The sequence below is a fragment of the Amblyomma americanum genome, chromosome 10 (assembly GCF_052857255.1).
Source record: "Amblyomma americanum isolate KBUSLIRL-KWMA chromosome 10, ASM5285725v1, whole genome shotgun sequence".
NCBI classification, from domain to species: domain Eukaryota; kingdom Metazoa; phylum Arthropoda; class Arachnida; order Ixodida; family Ixodidae; genus Amblyomma; species Amblyomma americanum.
In genome coordinates, this window is record NC_135506.1 from 50,067,378 (window position 1) to 50,089,370 (window position 21,993).

At 48.2% G+C, this 21,993-nt stretch overlaps 1 protein-coding gene across 1 annotated transcript; it reads left to right on the plus strand.

Moving 5' to 3' along the window:
• The first annotated feature begins 7,504 nt into the window (after window positions 1-7,504).
• LOC144108276 (phosphate-regulating neutral endopeptidase PHEX-like) lies at window positions 7,505-13,310 on the plus strand. Its single transcript, XM_077641545.1, has 2 exons — window positions 7,505-8,841; window positions 11,247-13,310. The coding sequence occupies exons 1-2, from the start codon at window positions 7,505-7,507 to the stop codon at window positions 13,123-13,125; spliced, it is 3,216 nt and encodes a 1,071-aa protein (XP_077497671.1). The 3' UTR covers window positions 13,126-13,310.
• The last annotated feature ends 8,683 nt before the right edge of the window (window positions 13,311-21,993 follow it).

A 21,993-nucleotide genomic window follows, 5' to 3' on the forward strand; every position in this document is an offset into this window, starting at 1 on the left:
TGCATTCCTCTGTGCGTGGCTCCTGAAGAGTCTTTTTTTTCCCCTGTGTTTTTTTTTTCATTCTTTGCCATGCGAAGGGGGCGACGGGAACTCTGCGCGCTGGCAGTTGGTCTGGAGATTTTGGTGCGTGCGGTCGTCAGTGAGGTCAGCCAGGGAAGTGGTCGGCAAGGAGCCTAGGCGGAGATCTGACGCGTAGAGCGCGCCGACGGTGGTCCCGAAGACGCGAGGCCCAAGTTCGCCCGTATCCGCAAGCCCCCATCAGCCCCGCGACGAGCAACCGCAGCCCGACGCTCCCTGCGACCGGACCTTGCCACTCCGCAGCTAAGCCATCGTTTCTCACCACTCACTTCAACTCTTTTATCTCTGTATTTTTGCTTTCTGTGTTTCTCGTTGTAATCCTTTGTACTGTATTTCCGTCTCGTAACATTTTTGTATAGCAATCGCCCTGATGTTTCTATCTTTGTGTTAATTGTTGTGTTAACGTGTTCAATTGGTGCTTGTGTTGTTTGCGTCACGTCAGTGTGCAGCGCTACCTTGTCGGGCATATTGTAATACTTGGTTGTTTTTTGCCTAATTGAATTAATTCGCTACGGAACTTGCCTACGCCTCATGCCTCCGGTCAACGACTAATCAGGCGTGGCCCCTATCGCCGGACAGCAGTCGAATCACAATCTTTCGCACGCGGGGTGGAGAAGTTTGTTGCTCCTCCCCCTCCGAACTTACGGAGAGTGCAGTGGTGGGCCGGTTGGCCCGATTAATTGTAACTTCGGCGCCAACCAACGCCACAGCCGCCCACGATATCTTGACAGCCATCAAGAGGTAGGCCACTTCCCCCAAAATCCTGCCCCTAGAGCAATTTAACACCCCTCCCATCATACTTCCATTTCATAACTTTTTCACAGGAAATGCGGCGCAGTCGGTTAGTCTAGGTTTTCATTTCAATTGAACTAAATGCAAGAAGCTGAATAAAGGTTATCTAATTACGCAAACTTAAATCGGCCTCTGGGCCTGATGTGTAGTATGCGTTGTTCTTGTGTAGCCGCAGCAGGAAGGTTTCTTAAATGCTACATCGTCCACTTCTTTATTAATTAGTTAAAAGGGGGCGCATACTGCTCTTCAAGGAGAATAAGAAGTTAAAATCGAAGGAATAGCTACTTACTCAAGCATGCGTCATTATCGCAACACGCTCACGTACACACTACAATAAAGGAAAAATCAGACAGCATAGCAGTTCACGTAAAGAAACAGTAAAAATGTCCGTTGACATGCAAAACTTGGCAGGCAAACAAAACGATGGCTCTCCAGATTAATGCGAATAAAAGTAAGGTAATGTTCAACAGTCCCCGAAGGAAGCAACACTTTACAATAGGCTGCGAAGCCTTGGAAGTGGTAAGAGATTTCAACCACTTAGGGCAGGTGCATGGTGCATGTGCAGTCATGACTAGGAGAAAACAAGAATGGGATGGAGTGTATCCCTTAAAAAGCAAGTATACAGCAGTTTTATCTTGCCAGTACGGACTGCTAGGGACAGGAAACTGGAGGCCAACGAAAAGGATTGATATTAAGTTGAGACAGTGCAACAAGCTACGGAAAGGAAAATTATAGGTGTAACGTTAAGGGACAGGAAGATATCTTAATGGATCAGGGAACAAACGCGGGTTAATGACAACCGAGCTGAAATCAAAACGCAATAAGTATGACCGCATGGGCAGGGCGCATATACCGAGATGACCGACAGGAGATAAACGACGGTCCCTAGGGGTTACGAAAGGGATTCCATAGAGGGTGTCGAGAGTGAGGTGGGTGGATAAGATTAGACAGGGATAAGGCGAGCGCAGCTGGCGTTGGCGTAGTTAGACTGGCGATGAGCAACAGAAGTTGCTCTCGCCAACTGCGGCTTACGGTGACCGAACCAGTCCGATATTCCTAGTGTGCAGGCATGTAGAGCCTCCAGGGAGTAGTGGCGTGTTGAAAAAGGCATGGACTACTTTTACCAGTTCCTCCCTTATAAAAATGGTCTATAGACTGTATATAGACTTCTTGTAGACTCTATTGCCTTCCTATAGGTATTCCATTTTGTCTATTTATTGTCTATAGACTGTCTATGGACCAAAGTCAACTAAAAGTGTATTTACATAAATCTATAAATTATCTATAGACTGTATATATAATGTGCATTCCCTATAGACTATAATATTTGTCTATACAAACTCTATAGACTTCGTAGACAAGTCTATGGACAGTCTACAGACTGTGTAAAGAAATTTTTGTAAGATTGGGTTTTGCAAAACTTCTAAAGAATGCACTTGAAAGTATTCCAACGTTCTCTCGCTCTGCGACAAGGTTATTATCTGGTGTATCGATGACCCCGTTTCCAAGGTCACGTTGCAGGCACGCTTCTTGGATGTGAAGCAACGACCGCGCTCTACGCGCAACTTGGCGCTCTGCCTTGGCCTCTGACTTCTGACCTTTTTCCGCTGCCTCATCCGTTCTTTCTTTTTTGTTCTTAACACAAGCGCCGCACACCTTCACTTCGCTTCATCCTAAGGACTTTTTAAGTGGCTTTTCTCTAATTGCCTTTTCAGGTTGGCTCGATGAATACTTGTCGCCATTACCGCGGAACTCCGTGTCAAGCCTCTTCCTGTGTGGTTTTCATGCTGCGGGTTGGGTTGTGGGCATAAAATTCAATTGAAAGAGGTCGCCGGTATCGGAGGCCGATACTGTATTTGGCAGACACAAGGCGAATGGCACGTTGAGAGCAGTCTTGTCATAGACCCTGTAAAGGCAACGCACAAGTACATATATACGGCCCCAAACACTTACACTCGTCATATCCGTGGAGAATGTATACCGTACAGTCATAGGTAAAAGCTTACAGGATGCTAATTTGCGAGGGAAAAAACATTATTTGTGCGTTGTCAGGCAAAGCAGGTAAAGGAAAACCGGAGAAGCATGATGGGGAGTTCATGCTCCATCTGCGAAACCAATACCAGCTGACTGGCTTAGGAGGCAGCGCAGAATTAATTTTTTCTCCACAAATCCGCAATTCATAAACCATTTCCTCTGACTGTATATTGTATTGTACGCGTCCAAACAGATAAATAAAGCCAGCTGCCTGCAGAAATATATGCTGCTGTCGCCCGCAGCCCATTCGAAAGGTGCCGGCATACCTGATGCTGCGAGAGGCGAAAACTGCGTGTCGTAGTCACAAAGTCCCAAACCACCAACATTCTACTGTGTGTCAGGTTACTGAGGGCCTCCGCCAAGAGTCTCGCGACTGAACATGCACGTAACCTTGCTTTCCTTGCTTGGACTGGCAAACAAAGCGAGAGACAAGAACAATACCGAAGAGCCAACTACAAAACGCTACAATATAAATACGCTTCGTGTGCCCCAGATGTTCTCAGGACCTCTTAGATAAACGGTATAGAGGGAAAGACGTGGGGCGTGACTGCCTTTTGAGATCGCATGGCGGCGTCCGGCAAACAGTTCGCGACCCTTCGCGATGTAATCATTGGCCGCCTTTGTTTTCCCTCCTTTTAAACACAATGAAGGGAGAGGACAATTCAAAGCCTCCCTGTGTATACACTGATGGCCCCGTACACTCCGTTCTTGATCCGCAAGCGATAGGCGGCCGTCTTCGAAATTTATAACGCACGTTGGCGACTATACGAGATCCCCCACAAAGCAAGGCTGTAGAGGAGCGATGAATAAAGCCTGTTCGATGTGGCGGCCGAAGATCTCTTCGGGGAGAAAGAACCATTGTTTCAACATGCCCCAGGTGGCCTTGAAAAGGTGGCTTGAGTAAAGAACGGCGTAGCAGATAAGCTAGCTAGGTAGTGGCTCGATGAAATTCTGTGTCGGTTTTTCTGTGAGACCTGTGGAGTACCCTAGACCCAGCATGGTCAAGAAAATTTCGTTGGCCATAAATTTTCGATAGAAAAGCTACTCTGACCTTTTTTTTTCACGAACAGTTTTAATTAATATAATTTTGTGGAAAAAAAGCGGACCCTCCTCATTCAAGAGTTGAGTTGAGTTGAAAGTCGTTTATTAGGTAACGAAGGCGCATGGCCATGGGAGGGGTCATCGGGGAGTAGGCAGAATCTTCAATGTTTGCACCTCACATTGCTCTGATCAGGCCACTAAGGGAGCCATGTGTTGCAAACACGATTTGAACATCAGAGCAAGACTGGATGTATGGGAAACTCTTCGATGTACGTGAGAGCTAGTCTCTCTGATGTCTCTAACGTCTGGATCGAAAACTTCAACGTAAATCCACCCTTGCTCGTTGGCTCAGTGCGCTCAATGTCCGTCAGGTTTTCGGATGGCGACAACGCAACCAGATAGCGTTCAGAAGCTACCAGACACCTGCTTGCGTATGAGTGTATATGTACTGCCCACATGGCAGTCCTTCGAGAGCGGACAAGAATCGACGTGACGTGGAGTCCGCGCAGGACGATCACGCAAGCTGTCGATTGAACTTGAAAAAAGTCGACATTGCTTCACGTGCAAGAAAACAAAAAGAAAATATGAGCTCGCCCTTCAAGGTTACGTCTTCAATGGAGGGCCGCTAATTGGCGCCGTCGTTGTGGTCGACGTCCGCCCCAGTGGTCACGGCTTCCGACGACCTTCGACAGCAGCGGCTCGGTGATTTACCGAGTGGGGCGGTGTTAATTCAGCCCCTCCCGTGAGCTGACCAATTATCTCCACTTGCCAGCTAGCATGCGGGCACAACTCTTTCGTCATGCACGCATACATACAGCAATAGAATGGCGTGCTCATCAGCGTGATTTCTTTCGCGTAGAAACGTTGCATGCACAGCTGTGGAATTGGAATTAGGCAAGAGAGTGGTGAAACCTATCGTCACGACTGAGCTCAATTACAAAGAACGATTCACATATTCCCTATGTGTGTTGAGCAGCCAACTGTTGAAGGGCGCCCACGTAGTGGTACCAATTATCCTATGGTAGTTACTATACTGCGGTACTATAGGCTGCGTGCATTGCAAATAACGGCTCGCTACGGTGCTCGTAACGTGCCGTTATGCCAGGTGTCACGTAACCGGTATGCCTGTCTAAGAAGCAAGACGTAATTTGCATGATATACAAGGCTAATCACGCGCCGAACGGCTCGATTGCTTCGACGCTTCTACGGCTTCAACGGCTGGAAAATTGGATTCTGTCATTTGGGATAATTTTTCGAACGTAACCTTGTGTTAGAGTCGTTCGCCGTCGCCGAACTTTTGCTTCTTATCCTTTTCACAGTGGCAGCAGTTAGGCAACACCGAAGTCTTGAGGGGCGTCCCGCCGCGTACGAAATGTCATCACAACTCTCTCACCCCTCACGCTCTTTCCCTCATCCTCGCGCTCTCAACGGCACCAGTAGGCCTAGTTCACACCTTTGAGGTTCCTCTGAGGAGCACGAGCGTAGTATGGTATGGGGTTGCGAGGAAAATCGCACCCTGGACATTACTGTACAGCCAACGATACAGGAGTGGGAGGCCGCCCCGTCCAGCTCGGACCTCGAGGGGTAGCAAGCGCTCATCAAGAGAGCAAGGGCAGCGTCCTTCGCCAATGGAGTCCTGGATTATGGACACCCCTTCATCAGCTCCAGTACTTTTTTTGTTTCAATAAGCCTTTTCTACTACTACTGTTTCACTACTCAGTGGACACCTCAACATCGCTGTGGGAGAAGGGATAGATGAGGAAGTGAATGAAAGAGGAGGGGAGAGTGGTGGGGGCAATAACTTTATTTGTAGGAATGTAACTTGGAAATAACTTTATTTTAGGAAATAACTAGGAAATAACTTTATTTGTATGATCTCGCCGTCTGGGATCTGATGACCAGGTGCTTCTGGTCGTCGACACCCGAGATGGACAGCGCCTCCTCCTACTGCTCATAAGTCGGGTTTGGTATTTTTGACATTGGTTGGTTTTGTTGGCATGCCTAAACTGTGAGATATAAGCTTGGAGCGAAAGCAGCAGCAACAAAGGCTAAGCATCGCCCAGCATTCCTTCATGATGATGACCATCTGTCGCTGTGTAGTTTGTCGCGGGTTGGTGCAGGACTGCTACCGACCCAGGAGAAGTGCCGCCTTCTGTCGGCTGCCTTTAGTGAACACCGCGCAACCCAATGGGAATATTTTCACAATTAATTCTTAGGAGAAGCCACTATAAAGTGCAGTAGGATTCTGCTTCACAATGGTAATGCTGATGGAGTACTCCGCCTAAGAGCAGCAAAATCTGACTTATAAATAGGTGTTGGACTTTTCGGTTTCAAGCGATCAAAATAGCGATATAACTAGGCCGAAAGTTAGTTTTCGAAATTCGTTTTTAACCGAAAAAGGTCAGTATTCTTGCCAGGCAAAGCATAGCTAGCTGGCAGTTGAGTACGAGTAACTCTCAAAGTTGTGAATTAACTAAGCAGGAAAGCCAGGGGTGTGATGAAACGGTGGCATTGTTGGATAAACCGCGCAGTTGTGTGATTTCAGCCATTTTTCCGGCTGTTTACACTCCTCTTCAGACCGGGAAACACCACCTTCTCGTCGATTGCTAGCTAAGCACTGTTTGTCCCCTGTCATCCCCCGCTTTAGTCGGTTAAGTACGTTTATCAAGTGCAAAGAGGAATCTGACACGAAGCCATGCATGGTCCTTATGAAAAGTGTCATGTTCTGGCTACCGCAACGGTTGAGCCACAGACCAATCGCTGCTATCAACACGCAGGACACGTGATGCCCCACCCTCTCGCCCAACCAAGCGCGACAAACCAAAGAAAACTTGTCAGCTTAGCTCTTAGAGGTAAATTCCACTTACGTTCTTGACATCCAGCTGTCTCATTAAATTTGTTTATTTTTTAATGACGAAAGCACACCTGCAAGTGCGAAATTACCGGTAAAATATGTTACCTATACAGGCTAACGAACTACTCATGCAAACAAAAATGCCGAGATAGAATCTAAGTGACATTTGAGCACACACAATTGCCACATTAAATCACTGAAAAAAGTAGTTCATTCGTCGAAAATAATATTCGCCGAAAAAAAAAACCTAAGCTTTCACTCTGAAATAAACGAGGAAAAAAAGTCCGACGAATTTTGGAAAAATAGAAACCGAAAAGTCCAACCTCTTTATAAAATAGGGGGACCGGTTACAAATATTAGGTCCAATTAAATTGTTTTCATCATCATTATCATCTTTGCTCAACGGGCGAAAGGCGTGGCGAATCCAAAGAAGCTGAAGAAACGGACGCGCACAGCCCGTGCACACGCCGGCATTTTTTTAGAACGCAACGATTTTTCAATCTCTTGTGCTCCTGGTCGAAAATCTGCTGCTTCCCAAAGGACGCCACTGCTCACCAAGGCAAGTTTTCTCAGCCTCCCAGAGATTCGGAATTTAAGGGTTTTCCACAAGCACCTTTCACTCCGAGAACCTCACGTCCATCGCTGCCTCGGGTCGTCTGCAATTTATCTAACTTTTGCAGACGCAACGGCCTCGTCGCATCAGGCATGGACCACAGGACAAGTAACCAGCCTTTCTCTTACCTGCGGCCCAACCTGCGGATGCCGAGCCGCTTGGTAGAACATGCCTTGTTCCCCGATTCGTCACGTTTTCCCGAACTGGACACACCCAACGAGAGCGAGCAAGACCTGGAAGAAGACCCCTCTCAGGATGAGCTGTTAGCCCCTAGCATGACGGGCAAAGACGCTAAGCCAACTGCGCTCGTCGCAGCGCAGGCAGCCAAGGCTCCCGCGCCGAAAACCCCAGCTGCCGAAACTGCAGGGAATAAGAGCAAAGTGGCGAAAACCGCGGCCCCCAAAGCTCCGGCAGCTAAGGTTATTGGTTCGAAGACCTCAGATGACGAGACAGGAGCCACCACGAGCGTTGTGACATCGCCGAAAACATATGCAGTCCGAAGCGCTGCGACGAAGACATTTGTTGCCAAACCTAGCGAGGGCAAAAGCGAAGCCACAAAGGCCGCGGTCGCCAATGCTCCCACCGCAGCGACGACGAGTACCCGGATTCCACCGTGGAAGACAGCGGTGTCCAAGAGCCCAGCGCCTCCTCAAGCAAAGACCATCCGGTCGGACCGTGAGCCCACGTCGGAGGGATGGTTCACTGCCTCTCCCGACCAAGACAATGACAATGTGCCGCCCTCCTGGGATAGGAGTTCGTCGCTCATGATGACAGTGGGATCATTAGGTGACCTCTCGACAGTTCCAGAAGGGTACAACGGCGGCGAAGGTTTTGGCACGGACAGGAGCCTCTGGGACATCACAGCCACGTCCGGCGGGTTTCCTAGCGCCTCCAGTACGTTTACAAAGCATACAGCCCCGCGAATACACAGAGAGTCCAACATTAAGCAACTGTGCTGGGAGTGCACGGTGGTGACTGTCGTTTCGGTTTTGATTGCCTTTTTCGTAGTGGCCGTAATTGTCGAACTGATCCCCAGTAACAAACATCGCAGGTACCGCGGCGAAGTCGGCGGTCGCCAGCTTCCCTCCGATATAGATGGTACGAGAAGAAGTGGTATTGACGAGTTGCCAACGGTAGTGTCAAAGCCTGCGAAGACCACGTATCCTAGGGCGCAACCGACTAGCAAACCAGTTTTCACACTGGCCGACTATGAGGAGACCAAGGTGCCTGGTGGAGAAGCCACCCCCGCTTTCGAATGCGACACCGAGGCTTGCCGATGGCAGAGCCGGCTGGTTGACGAAAAACTGGACTTCAAAGTGAACCCGTGCCTAGACTTCTACGGTTACGTCTGCTCGGGAGCTTGGGAGCACAACGGTGACCTTCCGTACAGGGCGGAAGGACGGTCCTTCGTGATCAGAGAGACCACCAGGTATGTCAGCCATGATCGATGTCGAAATAGATTGAAAGGCGTTCGGCTTCTTAGTTACAGGTCGCGAGTTCGAACCCCATGGCGGCTGCATTTCTGTGGAGGCGAAACTGAGAAGGCACCGATGTGCTGCACGATGTTAGATCGCCTTGAAAAACCCACATCATCTAAATCGAGCCGAAGCCCTCTGCTACGGTGCATATATACCTCTTCCCTCTTTCACTCCCTCACCATCCATCCCTTCATGATGAGGTTTAGGTGTCCATCGAGAGATATGACAGTTACTGGGCACTTTCTTTCCAGAGTGTAATCCAGCACCTAGAAAACAATTGACGTTCAACTACTTGAAAGGAAATCCTCAGCCCATATGCTAATACGACTTGCGGACAATGACGGGATCCTGCTGTCACTTGATTGGGCCTTCGTCATACCGCAGTTGCTGTAACTGCAGAAAGTAAGGAAAGTAACGAAGCTGGCAAGACGTCGCATGAGCAAAACGCTTATCGAAAATGAATTTACTATATAAGACTCGCGTACAACTAATGGGACTTCAGCCTATAGATGGGATATAGCCCTGTCCTTGCCTTGGCATAAATGTCGACAATCTGATGGCAGCATCATGTAGGAGATAGCAGCCTCTCGACTTGTAACGTTGTTACGGATGTTGGCGCGGTGCATTAATGCTGGAATTTGGTTGACGTGCACGTTGGGCCACCATGACAAGCTGGCACTCGGGGGGGGGGGGGGGGGGGGTTAACGCTAACACCTGGAACCTTGGGGGTGGGGGGGGTAATGCTTTCTGTCTAGTTACTCGTGGATTCGGGGGCAGAGCTCGCAACGCGGGAGGGGGGCTATAGAAGTGGCTGCTGGCCCCGGAAGTCTAGATGATTTGTTTGCTTATTTTCATTGCTTCAAATGGCACAACGGAGACAGCGATACGTGGCGACCCTTTCAGATTACTGGCAACCGTGGTCCCAAGAGAGTTTTCATTATTGAAAACTTATTCCTTGCTTATTATTGTTTCCATCAGAATAACCCTTCCATGCTTATTGGCACTGGGTGAAGTATAGGAAATATCTTTGTGCTCGATTTCCTCGGTTATTGGCTTGAAGGTGGCAGGACAGGTCTGAGTGGTGGGGTTAGTCGAGACAATGTAAACAGCCAATTCAACACTGCTACGTCAAACTATGCAGTGAGTAGCTGCGAGTAGTTTCGGGGAGCGAATGGATATACAGCAGCAGTCAGACATGATGAAGTCGAAGAGCAGCGTTATACTTCGGCCGATTAATTTTGACCACCTGGTGTTTAAAATGTGCACCGACATCGCATGCCACACGGGAGCTTATCGCATTTCGCCTCTGTGGAAATCCGGCTGCCGTGACCGGGATTCGATCTCACGACCTCTTGCTCTGATTCAGAGCACCTCAAACACTGTGCTATCGTGACCGGTGTAATATTGATTCGAGCTTGATAACGATAGAGCTAGCAATATTAAAATTTGCTTAATCTTGAGCAGTGAGCGTTATAAGATTAAATGATTTTTACTGAGCAGCTGTGAGGATAAATTGGCGGTTGTTGACAGCGGCCTACAGTAGCCCGACAAAGGGCGCTTTGATATTTTGATATGTGGTATACTGGATTTTGTACTTCAGTCCGTGAAATGTTAAAGTTAGCTATTTTTCATAGATTTGCCTGCTTCAATGCTAAGGCACAGACAAGCAGTTGAGTAGTTAGTTTCGTGACTCCTTTTTAAGCGACAGTCAATCAAGGTTAGGATATGCGCAGCCAAGCAGTAGTATACCGTAGCGCAGAGCGATAAACAGTGCACAGGATCGGAACCAGAGGTTATAAAAATTGATATCTGGTATCGTCATCAAAAATAAGAGATCTATATTAAGAAGCATCTACCAGCCTAGTAATAAATAGTGGTTCCTCTGCACAGCTTATTTCCCGGAAAGCGACAGTACAGCCATATATTATGCAGCAAACACGTGAGCTCGTCTATTTTATCGCGTATTTTATATACGCAATATGATCACGCAAACTTGACAAGGTGCGCACAAAAACCACTCGCCTGAGAGAGGCAGCGGAGCCGCGGTGTGTGCGTGTGCGTGCGCGTGCGTGTATGTGCGCGTGTGCGTGTGCGCGTGTGTGTGTGTGTGTGTGTGTGAGAGATACTTTGACTATATGACAGGACCTCGTCACAATTTGGATACTACTTCCATAGACATCTGCGCGTGCTTGCTGTGTTTGGAAGGCCCCGTTTCTTTCAAGGGGAAAAAAGCCAATACTGTTCGTTTGTGGCATAATACAACTCTTTACAAAAGGTCCTGCAGTGCAGTTAGATATTTCGGTTATATTCTTAATATAAAGATGAGTAACTCAGACAGCTTTTATCGTCACTGTAGGTACCTTCAGGAACACTTGCACTCAATGCCAGCCGCGGCCGTGGCAAATCCAGACCATGGCGAGCACTCCTTTCTGGACCACTCGAGTCTTGTGCTGAACGCTTGCCTCAACAACACAGCCACCAAAGACGTCACCCAATGGGACGGTGTCCGAGGTTTGCTTCGGGAAGTGGGCCTTGCCGACTGGCCTTACGATGAGACCCCACAGTTGGCTCCTCAGCAACCTTTCCGGCTCGACAAGGTGCTGAAGCTAATCGACCGGCAACTGGCCGTCTTTCCCATCTTCTACGTCGTTTTACGAAAGTTACTGGACAGCGGCTCCTACGTCCTCCACCTGGACGCGCCCAGGAGCTTCCTCTTCGTGCAGTATGAGATGCAAAAGAACAACGGGTCTTTGCCCTACAATGAGATAATTCGCCAGGTTCTGACCCTCTGGAAGACCCTGTCCAATAGCAACGCACTGGCCGAAGATGTCACGCGCTTCGAGTCGCAACTGTTGGAAGCGTCACAGCCTTTTAACAAGGCTGCTTGGAAGAAAGACGTCACCTACCCGGTGAAAAAGTTTCCGCGCTTGCCCAAGCTTCGCGTGGACGCCTACCTCTCGCACCTGCGCAAGGGAGACGGGGGCGAAGTGGTGGTTCTCAACCCAGTCTACGCCAGCAAGCTGTACGCAATCCTTCGCACGAACACACCGCGGACAATTCTCAACTTTCTCGGCGTACAAGTGGTCGTAGCTGTGGCACCCCTGCTTCCTCAGGAGTCGATACCGCGGGATCTGATTCGCATAGGTTACCCGAGCTTCCAGCATTCCATAGACCCGAGGACCCAGAGCTGCTTTCACTTGGTGAACCGGCTCTTTCCCCACGGCTTCCGGTGGATTCTGCGAGACATCGTTGCCAAGAACACCGACCTGGACCGCCAGTGGGCCGTGACGACCAAGAGCATGGTGACTTCGCTAGCGCACACTTTCCGCACAGGTACTACATGGATGCAGAGCCCGGATACCACGAACGCCATCAAAAGGCTCAAGGCCCTGCGCGTGGGATACCTGGCTGGCCAAGAGCGGGAGGAAGACATCGACCACTACTACGCGTCTGTGAAGGCCAACTACCGTCCAGACAACCTCGTTAGCTACTACGGAGAGCTTTTGTCCCAGAGCTTGGAGAAATACTGGACCTCCAGTCCCGACGGCGCCAACTACGATGCACGTTTCAGCGAGCGCTCCACGGAGTTGGACTCTGAGTGGACGCGCTCACCGGATTCGACATTCAGGCTCTACCTAACCTCGAGCAGCGTGGCCTCCGCGTCACTAGTGACGCGGGCCAATTACCCTTCCACACTCTTCTCGTTGCTAGCGGCCGACGTGACAAGGGCGCTATTCCTGGCGTCCATGGACGACCCTCAGTGGTCCAGCTGGACCCAGGACCGGTTCCAGGCGCTCCAGTACTGCCTCCTGAGGCGCTACAAGCGCGGAGTCCGGAAGGCGAACGTCTCCGCCGCCAACGCGCGCGACTTCCTCGCGGACATTCTCGCCGACAACGCAGCGGTGAAGCCTCTGATGGCGGCTTTTCGCCACTTTTCGCGTGGTGCTCTCTTCGTGCCTGGTCGCCGCTCGGCTGGCCTTACCATCACGCAACTATTCTTCGTTAACTACGCGGCGGGCTTCTGCGCTCCTAAGAGCGAGGAGGCTCGGGTTCGCGAACGTATGCAATATAGAATCGGCCTGCCGCCCAGCACTCGAGTGAATCTCGCTCTTCTGGACCTGAAGGAATTCCGGGATGCCTTCAACTGTTCGCACCAGCTCGGAGCCTCACGATGCCCCGTGTGGAATCGCGACGGCAAAGACAGCCTTGCGGATGTCGACGGCAGAGAGGGTTGAGAACGGACGGCTGACGGCACAACCGCTCTGTCTCAGGCGCCAGGTGTGCTGTCTTGGTGGCCTGTGGACGGCCAAGTGCCGGCAGTATATGTAATATGGCTCATGTACTCCGGTGGCGGTACCGGCGATTACTTCGCTGTTATTTTTTTCTGATTTATTGGCTTATTTCCTGATTTAGTAGCTTATTTAGTGATTTCTATGTTTGACAAGCTTTCTTTTTGCTATTTGGATACCAGTAAAGCGGCATATATGTTATTAACATGTATTACAGACCGTATAGTTTGCATTAAAGCTGACAGTTTTCGCAAAACCATGCCAGTCTTTTCTTAAAGTGGTCACGCTAACTGAATAAAATTATCGAGTAATTCGAACACGGAAGTCGAAATCAACGCGCGTTTTATAGAGGTCACAAAATAATTGCTCTCACTCTGCCGGATTAACGATAACGTACTCGGAAAGGAAAAAAAAAAGGTTTGGAGGAAAAAAAAATTGTGCAATATCTATATAACATAACGATGGACACCTGAACCGCGCCGTAAGGGAAGGGGGAAGGTGGGAGTGAAAGAAGAAATAAAGGAAAGGTGCCGTAGTGAAGGTTTCCGGAATAATTCCGGAACGTGTACTGACATCGCATACCACACGGGCGCCTTTTGAGTTTCGCCTCCATCGAAAGCTGCCGCCGCGGTCGGGTCCGAACCCGGGCTGAAAACAATTGGATGGAGTTTCCTATGTGTGCATCGAGGCAGAACGATCTAGGCGCGAAGATTCAGCAGTCCATGCCGCCCAAACTGTCGCTGAACTTGTCTAGTGAACTTGATCACTGTACTAAAATTCTTTCTGCGAGTTTATGCCCTCCCGGGTTTTGTCTGTCAATTGCAACGCTAAAAACTGACCATAAAAGGCCTCTCTCGCTTAAACTGCTCGATTATTCGCGCTGAAATTTCACGCAAGGATGGCATACGACCGTCTTGATTTTTCAGTACCGAGTATGGATGATTTACTTGCCGGATTCGATCAGTTTACTATATAAAACCGCGTCGTCTGCAGCATCGGCTAACGAAGACACGCGCAGCCTTCGCATAACTGATACCGGTGGTGTCATCTGGTGTGTATCCGAGGAACGGTTGTTGTGGCCCGGCAGTCACGAGCCAAACTCGTGAGCTTTGACTTTTTGTGCGCTCGATACTGTAAAGTCAGTCGAGAAATCATCTTCAAATAAGCCTTTCATCGCCTCCAACACTCATATCACAGCCTCAGAGGCGTGGAGGAAGGACAGAACTCGAGTCTCAAAAATAAAACGGGTAAAACGGGTAACCTAATCGTTCCTCGGATAAGGCACCAGAGAGCGGCACTAGTATCAGCAGAGTCCCCTAGAAGGGCGATGGCCTCGGTCGCTTTAGGACGCTAAACCTCCCATAAAAATAATTGAAATTAGAGCCGATTCCCCCTCCAGCAATGAAGCGACCAATTAAATCTCCCATAAAAAAAAAGAAACACTGTTTTATAAGTAATGCGAAAGCTTCTTGCCTTTGGTCACCGCGATGCTGCAGACGACGCGGATTTATAATTAATTCTAATCGAATCAGGCAAGTACATCATCCAAAAATAGTACTGGAAAAGCAAGACCGTGCTATGCCATCTCTGCATCAAATTTCAGCGAGTATAAGAGAGCTGTTTAAAAGAGGGAATTATTTTTCGGTGCGTTTTTAACGTTGCATACATCCAGCATCTGCGTGCGCGTGTATACGCAAATGTGCGTGCAAGTGTGCGTACACATGACGTGGCTATGAGGAAAGAAAAGCGTTGAGTAATAATCGTCAGGACGCATAGCTGTGGTCGAGCTCGGCTACGAAGTAATTTTGGCTACGTGTTTTTTTCTTTTGAAACTTGACAACACGCGCGTTTTCGGGTTTGCATTTCGCCTCTTCGAAATGAGTCCTCAGCGGTTGAGATTGGCCCACTGATCCACCTCCACGCACTGATCAGTGGACGGGTTGGTTGGTCTTAAACAAAGCTGGCACACGGGAGCGGCCTAGACTGGCCTGTCCGCCACCACATAAAACGCAGTTTCGTTTTTGCGTTTTGGGTGTGTATTGTGCTACTGAACCATATTTTTTATCTACTAATTTGTTTTTAGTTGTATCGCTATTGCGTCCAAAGCCAGCTAATCTAGGCTATAATGTGTACGTTCAGAACATCAGAAGATCAAGCACGGTGACTGCTCAAGGTCCATGGAGGGCTCACAAGCTGCATCGCGGTGCGTATCAACAATGGCGTCTTCCATGCTTGTACTACAGTGTACTAGAATACTTTCGCATCGGCTTCAAGCTGCGAGCTGCGCAATGCAAGTTGCGATCACCCGTGTTCGACGTAATCGCATATGTAGTATCTCTAAAGCTAAGATGAAGCCTTGCAGCAGAAAATCGGGGTTTACATTGCAGTATTGACTGCGGGCGGTTCAGCGAATGTCACCCACCTCCCGCTATCACTAAAGGTGGTTTCAGATTTGTTCAAGTTTTTTACCAGTAATACATATTTACCAGTAATACATTTTTGCCAGCAGTACATATGAGGCTGTCAAAATTTCTCGAGTAACTAAAGCAAAGGCAGCTTACCCGTACGCATCTCAAAAGACTTTATTTGGGCATTGCTGTTTGAAACGCCCGCTTTCACGCTAACAAGTGGGCAAGTGAACGCGACAGGGTGTGAAGTTCTAACCGCACTGATGCACTATTAATGAACATTGACGTTTATTTTGTACCGCCGTGAGTATCGCTGACATGGTCGTCATTGAGCCGGTGCACCACTTTTTTTGTCGCCGGGTTCACTTGAGTCGAAACTGGCTTTGCAATGAAAGGCATGCTGTGTCATGCGCATCGATGAGCCAAACAGCTGTGGTGGGATGTCAAAACCATGCATGGTGTGAACTGACGACTTACGGGAGACTGCGGAAGGGATACCACCGGCGGTAGTCGTAGCCAGTATTTTACGCTGCAAAACTGCGCTTTAAAACAGCTGCCGTGGTTTCTTACAAGGACAGTATATATTTCCGCGTATTGATACGTCCGCTTACCGCGCCGGAATAAATACGTATCAAACCCTTTTGTTGCAAAATGTAACCTGCCCCGTGGATGTAATAGTAATCCGCCTTGTTATGGTTGTTATAGGCACATGTAAGCAGTGAACAGCTGTATATACAGGTGTATGTTTAACATACATGTACACGATGCAATTTCGGAATTTTCTTGTGCTCTGGCTGCTTTGCTCTCTTCCATAATGCAGGTATTGGAACCATGCGGTACTTGCACAACAACGGGTAAAACTTGCCAGAGGGAGAATCTTCTGAAGCCCACAAAAGACCCGTATCCTGATGCTCATATCCTTTTAAACAGCACGTCTTATGTTCTTACTGTCTGGCGTCCGTGTGTGAAATTAGGGAGATCAAAATCTTTCTTGTCATGCCAAGGGCACAGCCCGGCTGCAAGGTGTCTGATGTGGTGTGGCATGTGCAGTTTAACGTCCCAAGGCTGCATATGGGCTTTGAGAGACACTCTAATGGAGGGGCTCCAGATAAATTTTGACCGTCTGGGGCTTGTTAACGTACACTCATATCCACAGCACAGAGCCTCTTGAGACAGGTACGTTTACACATAGCGGCATAGAGGTTGGCACTAGCTATAATTCTCTCTATCTGGCCTGCTGTTCTGTACTGAAGGAGGGGAGAGGGGAAGAAAGAAGGCCATGGTGGATGACAGTGAGAATAGAAGAGCGATTCAAATGTATGCAAACATATCACTGTGCCTGGTCACAGCTATGAGTCAAAGTCCAGGCTGCTTAGGAACTAGGGGTGTGCCTGGACTGCCTGGAGAGTTTTGAAACCCTTGGGTGGCACAGCATATGGAGGCTGGTTTACATGCAAGCGACTGAGCGATTGAGCGGCACGTCGCAGTGAAAATTTCCAACTTGTTGGAACCTTGCTGCTCATCGCCGTGACGACTGAAAACAGGCTTTTGCGCCACGGCGGCAGAATTCGCTAATGTTTTCACTTGCATGTGAAACAAGCATAAGTATATAAAAAAATAGTGTCCTCGAAACTTCGTGATCATTTCATAGGACACGATAAGAATGGTATTTTTCAACACAGAATGTACTTTTTAAGGAATGTTTATTACCTCAGTACATAAAAGGAGATTGTGAGATCAATGAAGGAAAGGTTTGCTGATTTAATGAAGTCCAGAAGAGTCCGGAGATGGTGTCCGCAGCATAGGACACTGCACTGTCATTTGAGAGGCCTATTGCAGCTCTGTGCTGGATCCTCGTTGGTTTAAATGCTAGGCTGTGCTCTGTATTTTTTTGCCCACACGTTTCTAACAGAAAATTTTCAAAAAATGTTTGCATTTTGAGACCTCACACAAAATGGAAAGAATGCACCTAGAAATTGATAATTGGCATCTGTAATATCTTGACCTACTCAAGAAAAAACCATCGGAACTAATTGGACTCTCTGATTGGTTCCAGGCTTTTCCATTTGGTTCCAACTGGAACCAGTGGGTTCCTGTTGTGTTTTCAGCCACCCGACCGGTTGTACACAATTGGATCCAACTGGACCAACCAATCGGACCCGTTAGCCCAGGCAGTTATTGCATCCAGAAATATTCACGAAATATAACTGACAATTAAGTTGTGCAAAATACAGTGTGAGAAATATTTCTGCTCTTAACATATTATTAATGTGCAAAAGGAAAACTGATTTTGTGAGGACTGCGGAGAGACATTCTGCCTGGTGCCAGTCAACATTTTTATTATGGAATTGAAATTCACAAGCTTTCATAGAAATCAAGGCCAACAGACACACACACATCACACACAAGAAACATTACAGTTGAATCCCGCCGCAACGAATACCGCTACAATGAAATTTCCGGGACAACGAGTAGTTCTTGATTCCCCGTCAGTATCCCATAGAAATTAATGCCTGAAGTTTCCCTGCACAACGAGCCATTTTTGGTGCGCGTTTTCGCTTCAACGAAATTTTCGCGGTCAAAATCGAAACCGAAACAAAAGAGAAGTCCAAGTAAAATCCAATGCCATAGTAAGCATGAAATCACGTGATTGTAGTTTTGCCATTTTGGCTTTTTTTAGTGGTCGCGTCCCTCGCAGCGTGTCTCTTCGACGACGATGAGCTTTGATCCGTGCGTGGGACAAGATGTCAGCGCAAGTGAAGAAGCGCAAAACCCTCCTTTCCCTCGAGCTTAAAGCTGAAACCATTGCCCAAGCGGAGAGCGGAAGGAAGAAAGCGGCAATCGCTGAAGACTTTGGAATTCCGGCCAGTTCGCTGTCTACGATTCTGGGAAATAAGGACAGCGTAAAAAAGGCACTTGGTTCAGGAAAAAAGTGACGCGGCCCCTCCATCAAGAGTTGGACAAAGCGGTGCATGTGTGGTTTGTTGAAGCACGAGCCAAGAACGTCCCCCTCAACGGAAGCATCGTCCAACAAAAAGCGTTAAACTATGCGGCCTTACTCGGCATTGACGATTTTAAAACCAGCGTTGGTTGGCTGAACCGTTTCAAGGCCCGCCATAGCATCATCGGAAAAGTGTTGTGCGACGAATCAATGTCCGCAGACGTTGACGGAGCAACTGCTTGGAAGGTTAGCAACGTGGCCGGCATTTTAAGCAACTTTGCACCGGCAGACATATACAACGCCGATGAGACCGGCCTATTCTACGAGATGTTGCCGGCCAGGGCTCTCGGCTTCAAGGGGCAGCGCTGTCACGGTGGCAAACACAGCAAAAAACGTGTGACGGTGCTGCTTTGCACAAACATGTATGGCTCTGACAAGCGTCCGCCATTAGTCATTGGAAAAAGTGCCAAGCCGCGCTGTTTCAAGGGATCCCGTATCCTACCTGTGCAGTACAAGGCGAACAACAAGTCGTGGATGACCCGCGCTATTTTCACTGAGTGGATGGTGGCAGTCGACCGCGACATGAAGCGGCAGAGCCGTAAAGTTTGCTTGCTTCTAGACAATTATTCAGCCCATCACTCCGAAGAAGTCAAGCTCACTAACAAGGAGCTGAGGTTTTTTCCTCCAAATTGCACATCAATCCTACAGCCTCTCAACCAGGGTGTGATTCTGAGCCTGAAGCGCGGTTACCGCGGGAGGTTAATTCAGCGGCTGCTCTTGAACAGTGAAACCGGTTGAGATAGGAAGGTGGACATGTACGTGGCGCTGCAAATTATGTCTGCTGCCTGGAACACATTGGGTCGCTCAATAATTGCGAACTGTTTCAGGCACGCCAGATTTGCCGAAGATCTATCCCTAGACTCTGCTGGCGCAACACCAGACGTTACAGACGACGACGAAGAGGCGTCAGCGGCACCGGCGATCACGGATGCCTGGAAAACGCTGAAAAAAAAAGGGGAAACGTGCTGCCTAATCTCGAGCTTGACGAATACATCGGCGCTGACGACTGTGTTATAGTTCACGAAGAGGTGAGCGATGAGCAGATTATCAAAGCCGGCCGGAATGATGAGGAGTCTTCCGATGTCGAAGATGACGTACAGGACGGGCCTGCTGAGGCAACTGCGTCACAGGTGATGGACGCTTTTGATGTAATCAGGAATTTCGTTGCTGTCCGTGATGACGATGTCGCAATGGGTCTGCTGACTGAATGTGAAAATCGCGTGACGGCGTTGCTCCCCGTGAAGTGCAAGCAAGCCAAGCTTACAGATTTTTGGCATTAAATTTTTTTTCTGCGGATTGGGCTAAAACTTTTGCGTTTCATATCAAATTTTTGTGATAACGAAGTTCCGCGAGAATGAAATTTTTTTCGGGCACGGTGAATTTCGTTGTAACGGGATTCAACTATACACATTCAGATACTAGTAGCATATATTAGCAGAATGTGTAGTACATCCAGAGAACACACTCCAACTTTATGCCCCGTTTATGAGGCTCTCGAGCGGTAACCGCATGAGGGGATATTCCTTCGCGATACGTCGCGCGATGACGCCGCCGTCGCCCATCGCTGCCGCTGGCGCAAACCGCACGAAGCGACGGGACTCGGCGTCGGAGCAGCACGTTTTTAGTGTTGCTCGATTGCGGCCGCTTCAGTTTTCAGTCATATTGTGTTAATTAACGCGTATAACAACGCTCATAAGGCTTCATACAAGATAAAACAGAATAAAAACATTGAAAAATATATTTAGATAATTTTATTTTTAGTCTACACAAAGTCACGTGACGCAGAAAAGTGCGCCCGAGGGACGCTGCGATGAGGCGCCAGGCGACATTCCTGCGCTCTTGCGACTTATAGTGCGTATAGGACATACCCACAACACCCTTTACTTTTGAGCTTCATTAATGAGCATTTCATTAAATTCTTGCATAGCTGTCATGGTGAGGGATGCGTCGGCTGTTGCTCCGCGCGGAAAGCCCGCTGAAAAAAAAAACCGACTTTCGCGCACAAGACGGATCGGAAGTTACGCACCCGCAAGGCCTACCGTCATTGGCTAGTCTCGCACGGCACTTCCGGGCGATGGGCGAATTTTTCTGAAAACCCAGAACCTGGCCGACGCGATGAGCGACAGTGCTTCGGCGGCCCTCAGCCCATCGCGTGGCGTGTCGCCACGAATTTTCGCCTCATGCGGTTACTGCTTCATGCTGGGGCCAGTGGTGCTTGCCCACTGAGCGCAGTTCAATACAGATAATGAGTGTAATTCAGCAGGTTAAGCTGCAAATAGCATTTATTATAAGAACCACATTTGTTCTTCCTTGTTTGTCAAATATGTAAAGATTCGTGTGGATACATTGGGTGCAAATGGGGAGACCAATTGGATGCAACTGGTAAGACCAAATTGGGCTCACCAGTTGGAATTCCAGTTGAGCACCATTCCAGTTGGAACCAGTTGGAGATCCAATTGGTTCCAATGGTTTTTTTGGCTGGGAACTAATCAGTGTCTAGTGAAATATTTCGGAAGTACTAAAATTTAATCTGGAGCTCTCCAGTATGGCATCTTTCATAGCTTATGAGCAGATTTAGGACATTAAGCTCTGCATACCACTGGTGATTGCACTTTGATGACATTGGTGTGCTAATTAAGAGATGTATAGTTAAGGCAAAATGACACTTGCACTTGCTTTCACGTATCCTGCTCCTGTCCTCTTCTGCATTAATGTTAAGAGCTGAACTGCATTAATTGTTAAGCAGTAAATGCCAACAAATAACAAATATTTCATGTTAATGCATCCTCTATTTCGAAGGTGCACATTTACACTTGTAATTGCAAAAAAATTTGATGTTATTACTAGTGGCAAAATATATCTGCATAAAAAGGGCAGGCAACATGCTACCCAGCTCACTGTTTCACGAAATATTATTTGCTGTGTTTGCAATATGGCATAAAAAAACACTTCATTTGCGACATGAAGGATATGAAATTCACCCGAAGCAAAGAAATATAAGGTCCATGTTGGCCAGCGAGGGGGTGCTGTCAGGAATGTGCTGCCATCTCTGGGCATGTGATCCATATAGATTGGCATTTGTAATAAGCACTGTCAATTGGTGTTGAGACAACTGTGATTATCACTTCCCACCAGCAGATAGGGAAAATATATATATGAGAGTCCTTTTCTGACTTGTATGGTGCTCTGGGCTTGAAGAATTGCTTACAGGTGTGAATAATGGCTATGAAATAGCGGTTTGTCATTAAACGTTTTTGTGATAGTTGCTGCCAGACAGCCTAATTGCTGTACACTCCCTTTAGGGTGAACTTGAAGGAACCATGAAAATTTTTGTCTTATCAGAATTTCGTCTTAACAGATGTGCCCCCCGAAAAAGATATCTGGGCATGCCAGGTGTATGTGTGC